General features: G+C 35.2%; 1 protein-coding gene across 10 annotated transcripts; it reads left to right on the top strand.

Moving 5' to 3' along the window:
* The first annotated feature begins 2 nt into the window (after positions 1 to 2).
* LOC127857987 (ER membrane protein complex subunit 2-like) lies at positions 3 to 20,649 on the top strand. Of its 10 annotated transcripts, none has more exons than XM_052394801.1 (13): positions 3 to 77; positions 5,430 to 5,543; positions 6,196 to 6,260; positions 7,659 to 7,744; positions 9,494 to 9,551; positions 13,618 to 13,703; positions 14,931 to 15,072; positions 16,793 to 16,903; positions 17,259 to 17,414; positions 17,529 to 17,585; positions 17,643 to 17,699; positions 17,757 to 17,813; positions 19,898 to 20,649. In XM_052394801.1, exons 1-13 carry the CDS (start codon positions 65 to 67, stop codon positions 19,988 to 19,990), a joined length of 1,095 nt encoding a protein of 364 aa, XP_052250761.1. In that variant the 5' UTR covers positions 3 to 64; the 3' UTR covers positions 19,991 to 20,649. The 10 variants fall into 10 exon arrangements, with proteins under 10 accessions (XP_052250761.1, XP_052250759.1, XP_052250764.1 ...); XM_052394799.1 differs by having other exon boundaries at positions 17,472 to 17,585; XM_052394804.1 differs by lacking the exon at positions 17,529 to 17,585.
* Positions 20,650 to 21,367: the final 718 nt, after the last annotated feature.

The raw sequence follows: 21,367 nt of genomic DNA, 5'->3' as shown, positions 1-21,367 counted from the left end.
GCGCAAACTCTAGTCGCGTCTCAACTCTCGTGCATTCGATTTCCGGTGAGACTTAAACGTGAACATGTCTTGGGAAGGTAAACATTGTGTATTTTTTTGATTTAGTCGAATTTATGAACTATGATGTGATCATTTTTATATAAACAATAATAATTCATCAAAAGATGCATGTTGTACTTCAAAAGAATAATTATGTTTTAGTGTTCTTCTCGTACTTTTCTCACAAAACAGATGCGGTCAATATGTGGGTTACAAAACACTGATATTCAACAGTCATGTTCTGTAATGGGGTTTTACTAATGTAGATGGAAGACAGTGCGAATATGGAATGTCTTTTTTCTGATATGATAACTTATTGTTCTAAACAACTAAAATTCAAACTATCAACTGAGAATTAAAAAATACTGCCATTTGGATCATAACCCAAAAGTACTCCTATAAATATGAGGTCGATTTACATCGACCTCATATCGTTTAACGTTATTTTGCAATAGCATCGTTCCGACATGAATTCATGTCGGAAGCTTTAACGGCATCAAATTCATATAACAGCACAGAATAATCATGCAATAAATTATTAAACATAAAATATAAACATTATTTTACTAATTGCATTAGAAAAATGTTTATACAAACTTACAAGTAATGATAGTCCAGACCTTAAAACACTACCACTGTTCAAATTCCATATTGTTGCCATATAGCACTGTGTAAATTGAAAGTTGCATAATGTTACCTCATTGGTCGGTTATAAATACATTGTTTCTATATATATAGTATTCGATTTAGACGAAAATAATAATTTACGTGGAATGTCATATTAGTTTTCCATTAAAACTTTGATCTTGCCGTGTGTGTTTATGGACGTTATTAATTATGTCATACTTTTTTTTGTATTTCATTAAGAATTAAAACGTGTAGCCCTTTTTGTTAACTGTTTTTAGCAAACGATTCGCGGCTTAATAAGACACTGAAAATAGTTAAAGCGACACTTTCGTTTAAAGGTTTAATGTGAACAATATTAAATGAAACCTTTTTTGGTATTAATATATTTTATTGACATGTTAAATTCGATACTTGAAAAGGTGTTTAGTCTTTAAAAAGATGTCGCTGATATTGTTAATTTCAATAACTGTTAATATGCTAAATGTTGTATAAGAAATTGAATAGTTTCACTGAGTTGTATCCACGCCTAAAATCCGATATCGTAATACGCGCAACGGTTAAGAATAAGGTCTGAATAAGTTTAAGTATTCAGATTCGAATATCAGCAGCTGTGCCAGCTGGGAAGCCCCGTTTTGGATTTAACAACCGCAAGCAAAACAACATACTTTTTTAAGTCTTGCACTTAGACTCCATGATCACAAGTATAGGTCCCTGCTGTGGCGTATGACACCATAGTGTTATTTAGTATTGGTCGGCACAGTGTCTGATCATAACGAGATAATTGCTTTGTGCTGAACACAGGGGCAATAAAACCACAGATCTATCAATAAACAAGATTATTGAGATATCTTTTATTGAACACCGCGATGAAAATGCTCAAACCACGGACTCTAGATTACACGGATAAGAAACATGGCAACATTCTCAGAATCATCACTGCTATATGTGTAATCACCTAACAATTCGTTTAAAAGTAAAAATAATTTATATATTTGAGTTGAACACGATGTATTGTTGTATAAGTCTGAATAAACTATCTGTCTGCCTGTCTAAATCTAAGCCGTAATCGTCCCAGTGAAAAAAAAATCTGATTTTGAATATTTGGACATGATGCCCTGATGTCAAAATACGAAATGACCCGCGTAACACCGACCGTGATTTTCAAGAATCTTTAATAAATTGATAATTTAAGGTAAATAACATTTCATATAATTATACATAATTCCCTCGTTGATAATTAACAGCAAACGATGAATGTTTTTGACACCCATTTTATTTCAAGTATGCATGTAAAGCCGAATAAAATCGAGAGGGTCCGCTATATACGCTGTTTCATCATAAATTTAACACCCTTTCTGTGTTATAAACAAGAGCTGAAATCGTTAATTTATTAAGATTAATTTATAATAAGCTTTATTGATATGTTTCGTGAACAAAATACTACAATATATTCCATAAAAAATATAATAATCATGGCAAAGGAAATTCAATGGCCGGTTTCTAAACAAAAGCATAATCGCCAAGACCGTAGCATCAGTTCAGTGCGTTAGGAACGCGCGCTACTTTCTTCCGCCTTCATTCCTTAATTACTTTCATTTTTAAACATTTTTTTCTATCGTATACAGAATTCTATTCTCCTAAGCAAGATCTAATTTTTAAAACTGAACTCCAAATATAAACGCTACAAATTGGTATTAAGTACGAACATGTCAACCGTAAATCTGGATTCTTAAACTCCAAAACGGTATGATATTTGCAAAAGTTAAAGTTATAACTCGCCGGGCTGTCGAAATCAGAAGAAAAACTTAATATATATTTATATATCTGTTTACTACGTAACGTTAGCTTTCTAATGATATATAATTTGTCAAAATCAGCCGAGAAATGAAACTATAATTCAACAAAAGACGTGAGTGGGTACATCAAAATGTATAACCTCGGCGCTTCGCTGTACGCTAATTGTACAAGATCGATAGCCACAACACGGTAAAACGCGCGGTGGTAAAACATAAAATGTGTATTTCTTGTGTTTATCTCGCTATAAATCCATTAATAACAACGGGAATATACTAAAACGTATATTTTTTGAAAGAGGAATTAATAAGCAACAAGATAACGTATAAACCAATAAAATCGGATGAATAGTTTTTGCATAAGATTGAATTTACTACAGTAAGGGTCAAATACTCGATTCATCTCTTATCAATATACACTCCGCGATACAACTGGTAGTTTTAACACACACATATAGGTTTCATTTAATTAAAGAGTACAGAAAGCTAAAAAGTGATGTGGTTTGTTGTACAACAACAATTGGTTATGTGTAACCTATTCAAAAAATAATTTCGTTCAAGATAATTCAATGTAATTCTATAAACGACAAACACACTTCGTGTGTTGTGTATGTTTATTTTTAAAAATGTACATAACTGGTTTAAAAGCACAATTTTTACACATTTAAGAGGTAATCGCTCACATTTATGTCTAATTAATGATAATTGTATGCATAAGCAAAGATTTAACGAGAAAAACTGAAGTTTAAGTTGAACTCAATTTGCTATAGGAAAACGACGGTAGCCGTTTAGACGTAAGCGGGGTAGCTTACGTCTAATTATTTGGACTTAACCCAAAAGGCTGAAAAGCGTCTATATCATCAGAAAAAATGCCCAACACTGTGTGCACAGCTTTTAAAGCCACATTTTATAGGAGGTTTTGGGGATTCCGATAATAAAATCACGTTTGGGCATGCTCTAGTTTTGGCCGTCAACACTGTGGCCATTTCGCTATTGTTTGCATTTGATGAACCGCATCGTGATTAGATTATAACAATCTCTACTTGACACATATTTGCGACCCTTTTTAAGAACAACAAAATACTCAGAAATTGAAACTCTTTCAGAATAAATTCAATTCAATGAACGAACACAAATAAGGACGAAAATAAACAACAATAGATTGATTTAATGTAATCAACATACAGAAACTGATTCGAACCTATATGCCTGTCAAAACTTACCTTGTTAAAGATTAACTAAATCCTCTTGATAAATGTAACTGTTTTTATTTAATTGTTCTCACCAATTTGGACACTCTTTGTTTCAGCATTTAGACCCCAGTGTTCAATTGCACCTTTGTACATCACAAACCGACTATCTCGTTATAATCGTTATAATCGGGTACTGTCTATTCAATTACTAAGAAAACAGAGTGTCATAAACCCGAATAAACCACATGTGTCTGGTCATTAAACACAATTTATGATACCTCCAGGTCATCTCTTGGCATATTGAGCAGTCATTTAAGCCAAATATTTATCAGTTGCTTCAATAAAATATTTGAACATACAGGGGTTTTTCAGCACTGTCTGCGCGTCCGCAAAACGGAGGCACTCCCAAAGCAATCGGACCCGATCCCAAACCGAAATTATAAAAAAAAATCCCAATTTCAAAAAAAAAAAAAAAATTTTTTTTTTTTTTTTTTTTTTTTTTTTAAGAATCAAGTGTCTAATAACTTGTGTAACTAACAAGTGTTTGTTTTGGTAAAAAATATCTGCTATAAGGTTTTGACTGTTCAGTTCTTATCTCAGAGTGTAACTAACTGAAAAACAAAACTGCAGTACTTGAATAAACGTTGAACATGCCCAATATTGCATCTGTTTATATAAAGAAGACAAAATAACAAATAAAAACAAATTTATTTGTTAAACCACTGAATTATTTAAGCAATATAAATTCCCAATTTTTTCCCAAATGAGCCGTTTAATCGAAGCAAAAATTCCCAAAATGGCCAATTTTGTCGATAAAAAATTCCCAATTTGGTCAGACTCCTTTTCCCAAAATAGGCAGAAAAACCCCTGACATATTTAAAAAATATACATATGTCATAAATGGATTAACTGGAACTGTAAAGGGTATATATATAAGCCAGTTTAAGCATTACAATAAAGTGTTTAAGAACTATAAATTTAAAATATTGTACTAATTTACTGCTACACACTTAACGTATTTAACGGATACCTGCAAATGTAAACTTTGCTATAACGTGTAAAGATCGTGCGTTACTGCGGTGTTCGAAACATCATCATAAAAACAAGCAATCATGTTTGATCATAGTAGGGATATAAAATACTTGCGTAAAATAAATTAAATGTATAGATTTATGGTATCATAAAATGCTAGATTTCTATCGCTCATTAAAACTAGTAAAGTGTTTTCAATAAACATGTAAAACAGTTCAATTTTTAAAATATGGAGGTGTTTTTTTCTCCATTTGAATGCTAAAATTTATTAATATTTTCATTCAATGTAAAATGAAACGAAAATTCATTCAATGTAAAAGAAAATTAAAACTACATTGAAAGATTGTAATGTATAGCGCTTTTTTAGGGCTTTGTTTCTTAACTGATTCAATGCACCTCTTACAATAAATTTCTATCGCTGATGAAAAATAACACTATCGCATCCACACCACTTAATTTTATAATTATAATCAAATTATTATTTGTTTTATTATTTTTAAATTATCATTTATTTAAGTCTTACTTAAAGAAAGAATACGGATATTTATCGGGTTTTTTGTGAAATTAACAGTATTTAGTCTTCCGACGATCTTTACTCTAATACAATATATATGGCCGCGATCAAGAGGTGTGACGGCCAATCTATTTTTAGTAACGGAAAACCCCTCTTGTGACGTCACGCAAAAACCTCCTATATAAATATTTTAAGATTGATGTAGATTTAGGCATATGTGTATTGGTTCAGATGCTCGTGATGCCTTGCGGAAAATGCGTGAAGACCAAGTAAGGGACGGTCCACGTGTTGTGAGACTCTGGAAGCAGATTCTGTCCAACTATGCCCACAAACTGGGGGATGAAGGTAAGCCTATATATAAAAGTGTTCATTTGTATGAATTAATTGCATGGTTTCAGCCAGACAAATTACAGAATAAAGATGCTTCAGAAGTTATTTACACTCGTAGATAAAATAAGACGTGACCTTTATTTGACTACATGTAGCTTTAAGCATAGTGAATTCTTTATCTCCATGTCGCATTCTTCTGCATAACTACAAGTGAGTTTCCTCTTTTTTTGCAATAATCTGTATTTTGTATATTTAAGCTTTAAAAATTAATATTGTATGATTTAAACATTGTCTTAAGTTAATGAAAACGAAAAATATTTAATAACGCTTTTCTGCAAGAGATTTTAATTCCTGATTGAAAATTTACCACCCTGAAACCTAGAGTTGAGATGATGTCTTAGACAAAGGATAGATTTTTTTTGCAATAAACTGTATATTGTATATTTAAGCTTTTGAAATTAATATTGTATGATTTAAACATTGTCTTAATGAAAAATCAAAAAATATTTAGTAACGCTTTTCTGCATGAGAATTTAAATCCTGATTGAAAATTTACCACCCTGAAACCTATAGTAGAGATGATATCTTAGACCGAGGATAGATATCAGCACGCCTATCACAATATGTTGTGTGATATTACTTAATCGAATACGAGATTTTTATTCAGTTTGGACAGTACAAGAACAAGTCACCATTGGAGCTCTGGATTGTCAGAACCTGGACTTAGCCCAGGTAAGTTCATGCTCCTTGATGTTCTCTTCAGGCTAAATTTAAGCTGCAGTATGGGAAAGCTGGGACAATGGAAATTGTGTAAAGTATATTCCAAGATAAGCCTGTGAAGTCGGCTAATCAGTGACAACATTTTCCACCTTTATGATATGTTTTATTTAAAGGAAGTCTCTTTCATAGCTAAATGCAGTTGAAAGTGTTTCCTTGTGTTTTACTACACAGGTTAATAAGTGAGATCCTTCACATGCATTAAGACTGGTTTTACCATACAAATGTCTCACTTGTCTCGGGTTTCTCGTTGTATTTTGGGGCAATTCTTCCATGGATTATAAAATCATAAAATGTCATTCAGACTGGAACACTGATATGGTTACAGTAAACCCCTTACATCAGTGTTTAATTTAATTCATGTGATAACCTAACTTGAGTCTTTTTTTTCCTGTTTTAACTGTGTTAGCAAATGTTTATTTAAAGGCCCTATAAAGGTGACAAATCCAATTATTATGCGTATAAACTGGTCTAATTTTTACCGGATATCAGTACTCTTGCATAAAAAATGCTAAAAAACACAGCTTAGGTGAAACGTTGTCAAGTATTATGCAAGATATGCCCGTTTCATAATTTGAAGAAATGTTTACAACTAACGTGATGTGTAGCCTCAAAGCGGTAACGTATGCTAAAATAGCCAACAGAAAATTCAATTTTAATACTATTTTAAACAACTTTTTACTAGCAGAAAGTAACTTATTAGATCGCTACAAACGTTTTAACCAATTAGAAGAGGCCTACTTTGTGAGTGATACCGGAAAATCAACGATATATTTTGGTGACCTGAGTCACTTTCACTTAACCAAGTAAACAGCGATGTAAATAAACTGATTGTTTGTAAACACGATTGACTTAGAGGACACTGTATTTTGAGCTCAAAACAAGTTGTATTGCTCATTTGTTTATGGTAATGTCCAATAGCATATATATATATTGTTTTTTGATAACCTTTGTTAATAAAATATGAAAAAAATATTTAAAAATCGGTAAATAATTACGGATCGTCACCTTTACAGGGCCTTTAAGAATTGTAGTGACTATACATTTCTTCTTGATATTTCCTTTATTTGAATAATAGTAGTATTCCAAGCTTACAGTGCCATTCGCCAAAGTAGCTTATAGCTAATAATCAGCAAATTTGTGTGATGAAATTTCAATTTGGCTACAGAGTTTTCTTCATTAAACCCGTCCAAAATTATAGAAATACATTTAACTATGATAAATTTTGTTAAAAAAATGGAGCAAGAAAGAGGCCTGGGTATCTAGATTTTTTAAAACCCAATAATGTTTTCCCAGTGTATGCATGCATAATTCTGGTGCTCCACCCTCATGTCTTGTCCATGGCAATTACAGGAATGCATCTCTTGTCTGAACTCCAAGTTCCCTGGGTCACTGAGGGTGCTGCGCTTGAAAGGAATGTTCTATGAGGCAGAAGGAAAGTATGTTACATTGGAGTTTTATACAAAGTAACTCAAAACAGACCTTTTCAGGGCTGTTTTGGGGAAAATGATAATTTGGGATTGTTTTTGTGTGCAAAAAGTCAACTTATTTGGGAAAGATTAAATTAATATAACTGTTAATAATAATTCAAAGTATAAGAACATAATCATGTAAATTATAGTTAAATACTTTGTTAGAGGTAATTAAATTAAATTGAGATATAATAATCATTTAGACATTTATTAAAAATAACTATATATAAATAAATATTTATTTTCTAAAATTTGGAAATTTTGTACCATTTTGCTTTAGGAAGGGATAATTTTAACTGAACAGTTGAAATAGCTGAAAAAGGCTCCATATAAAAAAAATAAAAAATCATGTGTGTAGGTAATGAAAGATTTATGTTTAATTTACCCATTGAAGCCCTGATTTATTTAAGCATTTCCCTAAAAAAATATAAGCTAATTACTACAAATGAGCAAATTTGGCATGACATTTTTAGCTCATCTATTTTTTTGAAAAAAAATTATGAGCTATAATCATCACCTTTGCGTCGGTGTCTGGTTAAGTTTTGTGTTTAGGTCCACTTTTCTCATAAAGTATCAAAGCTATTGCATTCAAACTTAATACACTTACTTACTATCAGGAGGGGACTGGGCAGGCAAAGTTAGATAAATCTGGATGGCATTTGACAGAATTATGTGCCCTTTTTATACTTAGAAAATTGAAAATTTGGTTAAGTTTTGTGTTAAGGTCCACTTTATTCCTAAAGTATCAAAGCTATTGCTTTCATACTTGCAACACTTACTAAATATCATAAGGGGACTGTGCAGGCAAAGTTATGTAACTCTGACTGGCATTTTGAAAGAATTATGGCCCCTTTATACAGAGAAAATTGAAAGTTTTGTGTTTTGGTCCACTTTAGGAGTAAAGTATCATAGCTATTGCTTTCATACTTGGAACACTCGCAAATTATCATAAGGGAACTGTACAGGACAAGTTGCATAACTCTGGTTGTTATTTTGACGGAGTTATGGCCCTTTTTTGACTTAGTAACTTTGAATATTTGGTTAAATTTTGTGTTTAGATCCACTTTACTTCTAAAGTATCAAGACAATTGCTTTCAAACTTAAAATACTTTCTTACTATCATGAAGGTACTGTACCTGGCAAGTTGAATTTGACCTTGACCTTTAAATGACATTGACTCTCAAGGTCAAATTATTAATGTTTGCTAAAATTGCCATAACTTCTTTATTTATGATCAGATTGGATTGCGACTTTGACAAAACAACACTTACCCAACATACCACAATAGACTCCACCCAAACCATCCCACACACACCCCCACCCCCGGAACAAAAGTATTTTTTTCTCCATTTTTTGTTATTTTTGAAAGATGATCTAATAATGAGTCACACTCTCAAACTAAACCCCCCTCTCTCCCCGACCCCACCCCCAAAATTTTTTTATTATTTTTCAAACATGGTTGAAAAACACTAATATATTCAAAAAACCGTCCAACCATCCCACCCTTGAATCCCCCCTCCCCCCCCCCAAACATTTTTTTTTCTTTTAAATAGAAAAATAGATGACCAGTCTGCTGTGAAAATAATTTCTATGTTCTGCAGTTAATTTGGCTTAAAAAAATGTAGAGCAAAGTGTCCCTCTTGTTTGCTTTAAATAATGTTTCAAATACGAGTGTTACTTGTGCAGACCTAAACATATATATGTTTAATCTCCTAGGTATACCAAAGCCAATGAATGTTACGACAAAATTCTGGAGGAAGACAAAGCAAACATGGTAAATATGAACACCGTTCTGGGAAAACCGGTCTTAATGCATCTGCTTCAAGTAGTTCCGCAGGGAAAACCGGTCTTATTGCATCTGCTTCAAGTAGTTCCGCAGGGAAAACCGTTCTTATTGCATCTGCTTAAAGTAGTTTCGCAGGGAAAACCGGTCTTAATGCATCTGCTTCAAGTAGTTCCGCAGGAAAAACGGGTCTTAATGCATCTGTTTCAAGTAGTCCCGCAGGGAAAACCGGTCTTAATGCATCTGCTTCAAGTAGTTCCGCAGGGAAAACCGGTCTTAATGCATCTGCTTCAAGTAGTTCGGCAGGGAAAACGGGTCTTAATGCATCTGCTTCAAGTAGTTCCGCAGGGAAAACAGGTCTTAATGCATCTGCTTCAAGTAGTTCAACAGGGAAAACGGGTCTTAATGCATCTGCTTAAAGTAGTTCTGCACAGGCTTATCATGGATGATACTTTTTACCTAGACAGGATGTTTCTTTAGAATAGACATTCTTTAACCCTTGCCCACTCAGAAGCAAAATGAAATGGCTATGTGCAAAAAGCATAAAACCAGAACAGCCTGCGAGCAACTCTCAGTCTGTTCAGGTTTTATGCTGTTTGCTGCTCTTCAGTAACTCCATGTAAGTGTTGGAAATGAAGCCTTTAAAAGTTGAATGTAAGTAAGAAAGGTATTAAATTAAAAGTGACTTTCTAAGGAATTACAAATGCTTCAATATATGTATCTAAGTGATAAAGCTTTTAAATGAAAAATTCTTAAAAGCAGTAAGTGTTATGATGCATGATAAGCCTAGCAGTAAGTGTTATGATGCATGATAAGCCTAGCAGTAACTGTTATGATGCATGATGAGCCTAGCAGTAAGTGTAATGATGCATGATGAGCCTAGCAGTAAGTGTTATGATGCATGATGAGCCTAGCAGTAAGTGTTATGATGCATGATAAGCCTAGCAGTAACTGTTATGATGCATGATGAGCCTAGCAGTAAGTGTAATGATGCATGATGAGCCTAGCAGTAAGTGTTATGATGCATGATGAGCCTAGCAGTAACTGTTATGATGCATGATGAGCCTAGCAGTAAGTGTAATGATGCATGATGAGCCTAGCAGTAAGTGTTATGATGCATGATGAGCCTAGCAGTAAGTGTTATGATGCATGATGAGCCTAGCAGTAAGTGTTATGATGCATGATGAGCCTAGCAGTAACTGTTATGATGCATGATGAGCCTAGCCCTAGCAGTAAGTGTTATGATGCATGATGAGCCTAGCAGTAAGTTTAATGATGCATGATAAGCCTAGCAGTAAGTGTTATGATGCATGATAAGCCTAGCAGTAAGTGTTATGATGCATGATAAGCCTAGCAGTAAGTGTTATGATGCATGATGAGCCTAGCAGTAACTGTTATGATGCATGATGAGCCTAGCAGTAAGTGTAATGATGCATGATGAGTCTAGCAGTAAGTGTTATGATGCATGATGAGCCTAGCAGTAAGTGTTATGATGCATGATGAGCCTAGCAGTAAGTGTTATGATGCATGATAAGCCTAGCAGTAACTGTTATGATGCATGATGAGCCTAGCAGTAAGCGTAATGATGCATGATGAGCCTAGCAGTAAGTGTTATGATGCATGATAAGCCTAGCAGTAAGTGTTATGATGCATGATAAGCCTAGCAGTAAGTGTTATGATGCATGATAAGCCTAGCAGTAAGTGTTATGATGCATGATAAGCCTAGCAGTAAGTTTAATGATGCATGATAAGCCAAGCAGTAAGTGTTATGATGCATGATAAGCCTAGCAGTAAGTGTAATGATGCATGATGAGCCTAGCAGTAACTGTTATAATGCATGATAAGCCTAGCAGTAAGTGTTATGATGCATGATAAGCCTAGCAGTAAGTGTTATGATGCATGATGAGCCTAGCAGTAACTGTTATAATGCATGATGAGCCTAGCAGTAAGTGTTATGATGCATGATAAGCCTAGCAGTAAGTGTTATGATGCATGATGAGCCTAGCAGTAAGTGTTATGATGCATGATGAGCCTAGCAGTAAGTGTTATGATGCATGATAAGCCTAGCAGTAACTGTTATGATGCATGATGAGCCTAGCAGTAAGTGTAATGATGCATGATGAGCCTAGCAGTAAGTGTAATGATGCATGATGAGCCTAGCAGTAAGTGTTATGATGCATGATAAGCCTAGCAGTAAGTGTTATGATGCATGATAAGCCTAGCAGTAAGTGTTATGATGCATGATGAGCCTAGCCCTAGCAGTAAGTGTTATGATGCATGATGAGCCTAGCAGTAAGTTTAATGATGCATGATAAGCCTAGCAGTAAGTGTTATGATGCATGATAAGCCTAGCAGTAAGTGTTATGATGCATGATAAGCCTAGCAGTAAGTGTTATGATGCATGATAAGCCTAGCAGTAAGTGTTATGATGCATGATAAGCCTAGCAGTAAGTGTTATGATGCATGATAAGCCTAGCAGTAAGTGTTATGATGCATGATAAGCCTAGCAGTAAGTGTAATGATGCATGATAAGCCTAGCAGTAAGTGTTATGATGCATGATAAGCCTAGCAGTAAGTGTTATGATGCATGATAAGCCTAGCAGTAAGTGTTATGATGCATGATAAGCCTAGCAGTAAGTGTTATGATGCATGATGAGCCTAGCCCTAGCAGTAAGTGTTATGATGCATGATGAGCCTAGCAGTAAGTTTAATGATGCATGATAAGCCTAGCAGTAAGTGTTATGATGCATGATAAGCCTAGCAGTAAGTGTTATGATGCATGATAAGCCTAGCAGTAAGTGTTATGATGCATGATAAGCCTAGCAGTAAGTGTTATGATGCATGATAAGCCTAGCAGTAAGTGTTATGATGCATGATGAGCCTAGCAGTAAGTGTTATGATGCATGATGAGCCTAGCAGTAAGTGTTATGATGCATGATAAGCCTAGCAGTAAGTGTTATGATGCATGATAAGCCTAGCAGTAAGTGTTATGATGCATGATAAGCCTAGCAGTAAGTGTTATGATGCATGATAAGCCTAGCAGTAAGTGTTATGATGCATGATGAGCCTAGCAGTAAGTGTTATGATGCATGATGAGACTAGCAGTAAGTGTTATGATGCATGATAAGCCTTTTCAGACTTTACAGGCTAATCTGGAAAGAATACAGTATGCCCAGTTTTCTCAGAAATGGGCTTATATAATAATCTTGCGCTATAAGTCCACAGTGGAATATTATGTTGTTTACCACTAAGAATTTGTGTTACTTTGATTTTTCATGTAAAAAACAAACATTTACAAAGAGATAATGCATCAAATCACGTAATCCTATGTAAAAAAACATGCATATTGAACAATAATGCTTTGTTAGATATTTCACTTATTCCATTCCCTGTCAAAAGAAAAGTGGAAAAGGTAATGCGCAACAAGCATAAAACCAGAACAGCCAACAAGTACTTGTAACTCTTTGATGCTAATGAGAATTGTAGGGTTGGAAAATGAAGCCTTTAAAACTTAATTCTTTTTTAGAAAAGTGCTCAATTTAATTTGATTGATTTTCTAAGGGTCTTTAAATGAATATCCAGGTGGTAAATTGTTAGTCTTGTGTCATCAAGTTATGTCTTATATTGATATTTGTTCTTGAAGCCAGCGATTTTTTAGCCCGATTGGGAAAAGTACCTGTACCATTCCAATAGAGAAAATTTTGCGCAAAAACCCTGAAATTGAAAAAAATTGCGTCTTGAAGTTCTTATATTAGGAAATAGGTGTATTTGAGCTTTTGATCCAAAATACTTAAAAATTGATAATAAAATGTTGTCAAGTTGTCAATATTATATTTACTTAGGTTCAAGCCAAAGAGTTGCATAGGGAAACTAACTAAATTTTGCATTGCATAGGGAAACTAACTAAATTTTGCATTGCATAGGGAAACTTACTAAATTTTGCACTTTATTTAAAAAAAAAGAGTATTTTTTTCCTCATTGGGAAAGTGCTGTTTTCTGGTACTTTATAAAGGAAGAAAAAAATGGCTTGAAGCCGAGTCTTGGTCTCCTATTTCAGTTTGCTGCAAAGCGGAAGATAGCCATGTCTAAAGAACAGAATGATCTACCTGAGGCAGTCAATCAGCTAAATAAATACCTAGAAACGTAAGTGTGACATGGCTGGAAACAGTCTTCCAGAGTTAAAGGGATCTTTTCATGTTTTGGTGAATTGACAAAATTGAAAAAAGTTGTTTCAGATTCCCAAATTTTCGTTTTATTTATGATATTTGTGAGGAAACAGTAATACTGAACATTTACCATGGTCTAATATAGCCATTATATGCATCTTTTGACGATTTAAAAACCTGAAAATTATAAAACGTTGCAACGCAAAACGATTGAATAATTTGGAGAGTTCTGTTGTTGTCGTTTAATTTTGTGAAACTACAAAGATTGCTTCTATAAAGTATAAAATACGTCTTTCATACATACTTGGCAGGATGGCAGAGCGGTCTATTTGGTTTTTACTCGAGGACTCCGGGGGTCACTGGTTTGAGCCCTGATGCAGTCTACTTTAAAAGTTTTATTTTCCTTTTTTAAATTGTATTCTTGATTTTTTACTGGAGCTTTTTAGATCCAATGTTTACATTTATCTATATAAAGCATTTAATGACAAACTTCAAAACATGCCAAAGTCTGTGAAAAGGCCCCTTTAACTCTTTACCATTTAGATACGTATTTTGACAAATTTGTAGTCCCTTAGAAAGTTAAATTAAATTAAAGACCGTTGTTAAAAGATTTATGTCTTTAAGGCTTCATTACCAACCCTTACCAACCCTTAGATACTGATGAGCATCAAACAGCATAAAACCTAAACAGACTGCGAGTTACTCGCAGGCTGTTCTGGTTTTATGCTGTTTGCACATAGCAATTTTCATTTGCATATGATTAGGAAAAGGTTAAGTGAAAGTTTGAAGCACTTGTCATAAAATAACTCATTTGTTGGAAACTCCAGTTATTAAGCAAGTGATGGTATTTGAATCTTTCCCACTTATGCTACATGTATGAAATCTAGTTATCTAGTTTGCTGTTAGGCAGGAGGAAATTTTTGGAGCATAATTTGTCAAGCATTGATGGATTTTCAAACACCTTTGTAGAAGTGACTTTTGTTTTGTTTGATGAATTGTCTTTAACCAGGCTTCATTATTGAGGCATCAATTCAAGGTAAAAATTGAAAAGTCGCCATGGTTCATGATTGACCTTGATGTGTGGGTAGAGTTGTGTGATCTCTGCGTGTTATGTTTGATTTTCTCCCCAAGGTTAATGACTGACTTTGATGTGTGGATGAAGTTGTTAGATCGCTTTGAATCATGTTTGATTCTCTTGCCCCAGGTTCATGACAGACTTTGACGCATGGATGGAGTTGTGTGACCTCTATCTGCAACATCAAGAATACAGCAAGGCAGCGTTCTGTCTGGAGGAACTTATCATGTCCAACCCTCACAGTCATCTGTACCATCAGAAATACGCAGAGGTAGCAGGGTGGAATAATTGGCCCTTGACCTGGGCCCTGTGGGAAAATGGGGTTAATGCATGTGCGCAAAGTGTCTGTGTTGTAAGGAGACTGCAAAGGCTAATCTGGGACAACGGTTTCTGTTTTCATGGAATTTTTTGTTAAAAGGAAATCTCTTGTAAGAAAAAATCCATTGAAGGCAGAAGGTGTGGTCCTTGATGAGCCTGTTTGAATTGCACAGGCTTATCTGGTAAGACACTATGCACAAGCATTCAGCCCAGTTTTTACCAGAAAGAGGCTCATATGATTAACTTGGCAGTAACATTGATTTTTTAAAAGCATTTACGCACAAAACAGTTTTTGTCCAATTTTGAGGATTTCTGAAAGGAAAGTGTGTAAAAAAAAATAGTGTAAAATTCAGCCATTTTTTCTTACACGTACAATACTCACATACTAAATTGTATTGTATATCATGTTATATATGTTTTAATATCTTGTAGTCCCTTTAACCCATTTATGCCTAGCGTCTAGAAAAAAGGCCTTGGCAAACAGCATAGACCCAGATGAGACGCTGCATGATGCAGCGTCTCATCAGGGTCTGCACTGTTTGCTTAAAGGAATTTCTGTAAGAAATATTCTAAATATAGAAATTAATATACTAGACATCCCTAATTTTGGAAATAAATTGATATTATTTAGAAGGATGGGAGAGTCCACTAGGCATAATTGGGTTTATGTTGTATTTTTCTCAGCATTAAGCTTAAACAGTATTCAATTACAATAAGAATTATTTAAACCCAAAGTCCTTATAATATTTATTATGCCTCTCTGATCTTGCAGAGCTAAAAGTATGATATAATAATATATATCAAGTCTTATTTCAACCTTAAGTCAGTATAATTTGGAATCTTTCAGATCAAGGAGTATTTAATCACAATTTAATGTATATTTCCATTATCCTTTTTGTATTATTTTTATGCCCTCAGTAGGGAGGCATATAGCAGTTGAACTGTCCGTCAGTCAATCTGTCCGTCTGTCCGAAAATTTAACATTGCCCATAACTTTTGCAATATTGAAAATAGCAACTTGATATTTGGCATGCATGTGTATCTCATGGAGCTGCACATTTTGATTCGTAAAAGGTCAAGGTGATACTTCAAGGTCAAAGGTCAAATATATGACTTAAAGTGGGGCAGTAGGGGCCATTGTGTTTCTGACAAACACATCTCTTGTTTATAATGTGTCTGTTATCTGAGTTACACCATGCAAAAATGGGCCTCATGCTATATGTGGCAAGCGTGGCTCAAGTCCAGCGCTAGGGCAGACTGGTCGGGAGATACCCTGTTGGCTAATTAGATCATTCAACCTTGCTTGACTTTATAGGGGACAGCGTGACTCCTGACCAGACTGTTCTTGAGTGACGCTAAAGCACACGGCATAAGACCCATTTTAACATGCCGTTGGTCTGGAGCTTTGCTGGTCGCATATGACACAAGTCCAATTAAGCATGTCACTGCTCAGGAGATTCACTGTCTGCATATTGCATTAAGACCCATTTTTGCATTTTGTGGCTCATGTTTCTGATCAAATACCCGCAGGACTACACATCCCCCTTTCATGAAATGTTTTGTTACAAATTATTCTCTTTAAACAAAAATCAAGTCTAGACTGAAAGTGTGGTCCATGATAAGCCTGTGCAGAAGCACATGCATTGCATTTAGTCCTGCTTGTTATTTTTCAGATCAAATACACACAGGGAGGCATGGAGAATCTAGAGATAGCAAGGGCCTACTTTGCTCAGGCCTGTAAACTCAACCCCAACAATATGAGAGCCCAGTTTGGCCTTCTTTTGGTGAGACCATTTAACGCTGTTACTGCGTACATGTGAATGTGAGCAACTAGTGTAAACTGTTTTTTAGCTTTCCTCGGTCTTAGTCTCCAAATGTAAAGACAATGCATGGAGATCTGTCATGAGGTTTTATTGAAGCCAGTTATTTGCCCTTGATCATGACTAGGGTATAAGTCACCTTTGTGACAAAGTTCTATGATGGTTAATTTGAGGGGTTTTATTTCAATTGTAACAATTACATGTTAACAACTTCTTGACTTCAACGTCCACTTCCATACATAGTTTAATCAAGAGTTGTTATGATTACATTTGCACAATGGCTTGTTAACAACTTCTTGAATTCAACATCCACTTGCAGACGTCCAGCAATCTAGCCACAGGCTACAACAAAAGTCAGCGCAGCGTCAACGCCAAATGTGCCATGTGGGCTGCAGAGCAAATCATTGATAAATACCAGGTATGTGGGTCACAGTGTGCCATGTGGGCTGCAGAGCAGATCATTGATAAATACCAGGTATGTGAGCCACAGTGTGCCATGTGGGCTGCAGAGCAAATCATTGATAAATACCAGGTATGTGAGTCACAGTGTGCCATGTGGGCTGCAGAGCAAATCATTGATAAATACCAGGTATGTGAGTCACAGTGTGCCATGTGGGCTGCAGAGCAAATCATTGATAAATACCAGGTATGTGAGTCACAGTGTGCCATGTGGGCCGCAGAGCAAATCATTGATAAATACCAGGTATGTGAGTCACAGTGTGCCATGTGGGCTGCAGAGCAAATCATTGATAAATACCAGGTATGTGAGTCACAGTGTGCCATGTGGGCCGCAGAGCAAATCATTGATAAATACCAGGTATGTGAGTCACAGTGTGCCATGTGGGCTGCAGAGCAAATCATTGATAAATACCAGGTATGTGAGTCACAGTGTGCCATGTGGGCTGCAGAGCAAATCATTGATAAATACCAGGTATGTGAGTCACAGTGTGCCATGTGGGCTGCAGAGCAGATCATTGATAAATACCAGGTATGTGAGTCACAGTGTGCCATGTGGGCTGCAGAGCAGATCATTGATAAATACCAGGTATGTGAGTTACAGTCATGTGGGCTGCAGAGCAGATCATTGATAAATACCAGGTATGTGAGTCACAGTGTGCCATGTGGATTGCAGAGCATATCATTGATAAATACCAGGTATGTGAGTAACAGTGTGCCAAGTGTACTGCAGAGCAGATCATTGATAAATACCAGGTATGTGAGTCACAGTGTGCCATGTGGGCTGCAGAGCAAATCATTGATAAATATCAGGTATGTGGGTCACAGTGTGCCATGTGGGCTGCAGAGCAGATCATTGATAAATACCAGGTATGTGAGTCACAGTGTGCCATGTGGATTGCAGAGCAAATCATTGATAAATATCAGGTATGTGAGTCACAGTGTACCAGGTGTGTGAGTACGTTTTATGGAAATTTTCTTTTAAAAAAAATCCCATCTAAACACATATCCAGTTAAGATGGATTTATTAGCTTAGATGCTGACAGCACAGGCTTATCTGGGACGACACTAAATGCACATGCATTAAGCCCAGTTTTCGCAGAATGAGGCTCATGTGTTCTCATTATGAACAGTTTTTATGCGGGTGGCTAGTGAAATGTTTAAATATTATTTACTGAGATAGAATGTGCATAAAATAAAGTCTTTTTTTTTAATTTTAAGTTCATAAGTGTAAATATATCTATAGAAACACTTGAGTTGGCTGGAAAGTACCAGTTCTTCACTGTGGTCTGAAACTTTTGTGTTAGACTTTCAATCAAGACTAAAGACTGTGTTTAATTTCAAATGGTTGAAAAAATGGGACCTTATAATTAATGATAAACAATTATTACAACAGCAGAAGGCTAGATGAGTTAGTAGAGGGCAGGATTGCAAAGCATAGGGTAGCAGGTCCTTAACATAACTTGTGTAGGGAATTGGTCATGAAAATATGTCTACAGTCACTCTTCTTCTACCTCAGATTAAGAAGATCAGTTGTCAGTTACAGGCATTAATATGTGCAGTGCACTAAACCCTCTCCCCCATAAGAAGCAAAGTGAAAATTGCTTTTGCAACCAGCATAAAACCAGAAGAGCCTGCAAGTAACTTGCAGTCTTTTCAAGTTTTATGCTGTTTGCTGCTCATCAGTATCTAAGGGTTGGAAATGAATTCTTAAAAACTTAAATCTAGTAAGAAAGGTTTTTTATTAAATTTAACTGTAGTACAGGTCAATTTTTTATCTCCCTTTTCATATAATACACATTTTACTTTTATTGTGGAAATTCTGTCCTCTCTCTAGTGTTTGTTCACCCATGCAGGCTGATGCAAAAGTTGTTATGTCCAATCATAATAATGAATTGATCTGATGCAAGATTTTCATTGGTCATTTAAATGTAACTGTTGATTTCATTATGAAATTACTGACCACGCTTGCATTTGCCAAGACTGTCTAGTGGACGCAAGTCCAACCTCATGGTTTTATTTCAACCTGGTCTTTTCGGTCATGGACTATATTGGTCTACGTCTGCAATAAAATGGATATAAACCTCCATTGAGTTCATTAACCATGTGTCCCCCACACCCACTACTTAACTTTAGGAACTACAAATGTTTGATAATACGTAATGAGTTAACCCTTTGAGTGCTGGAACCGAATTTTGAAGGCCTTTGCAAACAGTTTGGATCCAGATGAGACGCCACAGAATATGGCGTCTCATCAGGATCCAAATTGTTTGCTATTCTGATAGTATTCTTTGAAAAAAATCGAAGAAAATGCTTATTTTAGAAATTCATCAGACGACATTTTAGCAGACTACAAATTTCCCAGCATGCAAAGGGTTAACCCTGATGAACCAGCTTACCCAGAGACATTGTGAAAAGGTCACTGACCATCAGAATATGAGTGAAAGCAGTGGAATCCATTCAAGCAAACAAACCTAAAACCATGATTTCTTCTCCTTATAGACCACTCAGAGCCAGGAACAACTTCAAGACACAAAAGTTCTGGAGTTGATACGCAAGATGCAGGAGAATGTGTCCACACAGCATGACAGTTGACCCTACCTTAGTGATGACCCTAGCAACGTTGGAGGTCGGAATAAAAATTAGAGTACCATCATCAGTAAAGGGCAGAAATCATGTGCAGATTGCTTGTGGATCACATGTTGAGTTTGCACTTAAAATGTTTTAGTTTAACTAAGGAATATTACACGTCTATTATGGGAGGTCTACTCTTTTTATTGGTCCACCATAAATATATTTTCAACGAGTCATTTTTAAGCAGGTAAAATTATTTTACGATCCCCCCTTGATGTGTTATTTAACTTTTTTTCCTGTGTTAAATACACAACCATGTTTAGCACAGAGTACATGGCTGGAAAATAAGCCAAATGTAAAATTGTCAAAATCTGCAAAATTTATGTTGTCTGCAGATTAATATTTCTGGTCGCCTTGGCATTGATATTTATTGTACTTCTGATATGTGGAGAGTGAAAAATATATATAAACCTAATAGACAGAGTTCTCTTATTTTAAACAAATAATATGAAATGTATGCAGTACATGTTTGTTGATAGAGTAACATTGTATACAGAAGTTTTTCTTGTTGTTTCTTTGGAAAATGTGTTCACTTATTTAGTTACTTTTCTTCACTTTATATGATTGATTTTTTTTGTAGGTTTTTTAACACTATAAAACATATGCAAAAATCTGTATTTTTTGTTTTTTTTAAACCTAATTCTTAATTAATAAAAAAACCTAGTCAGCGTGTAATTGTGTTTTTTAACCAGGTTTTCCGAAGGAAAAAACTGGTTATTAGATTGGCGAATGCGGGCGGGCTGGCTGGCGGGCTGGCTGGCTGGCGGGCTGGCGGAATAAGCTTGTCCGGGCCATAACTATGCCGTTCATTGTCAGATTTTAAAATCATTTGGCACATTTGTTCACCATCATTGGACGGTGTGTCGCGCGAAATAATTACGTCGATATCTCCAAGGTCAAGGTCACACTTTGAGTTCAAAGGTCAAAAATGGCCATAAATGAGCTTGTCCTGGCCATAACTATGTCATTCATTGTGAGATTTTAAAATCATTTGGCACATTTGTTCACCATCATGGGACGGTGTGTCCCACGAAAGAATCACGTCAATATCTCCAATGTCAAGGTCGCCACGACTAAAAATAGATTTTTTTATTTTTTTTTAAATACAAAGGGGGTTAATTTTTTTTGGTCATTTCAAAAGTTCAGTTTGAGTTTTCTCCCTTTATCAGATTTTTTTTTCACAATGAAAACCTGGTTTTGTGACAATTTTGTCCCTTGTTTTTTACTTGTGTGGTATTTGTCAAAATGTTAATTTCTGAGGAATGTTGGATTTGTGTGTTATTTTGCTTATCCAATTGAATTTACCTGTTTTACTCTATTCCATATACTCTGTTTTCA

The sequence above is a fragment of the Dreissena polymorpha genome, chromosome 14 (genome assembly GCF_020536995.1).
Source record: "Dreissena polymorpha isolate Duluth1 chromosome 14, UMN_Dpol_1.0, whole genome shotgun sequence".
NCBI lineage: Eukaryota > Metazoa > Mollusca > Bivalvia > Myida > Dreissenidae > Dreissena > Dreissena polymorpha.
Note: the sequence above shows the minus strand (reverse complement) of the source record. Positions and strands in the feature narration are given on the sequence as shown.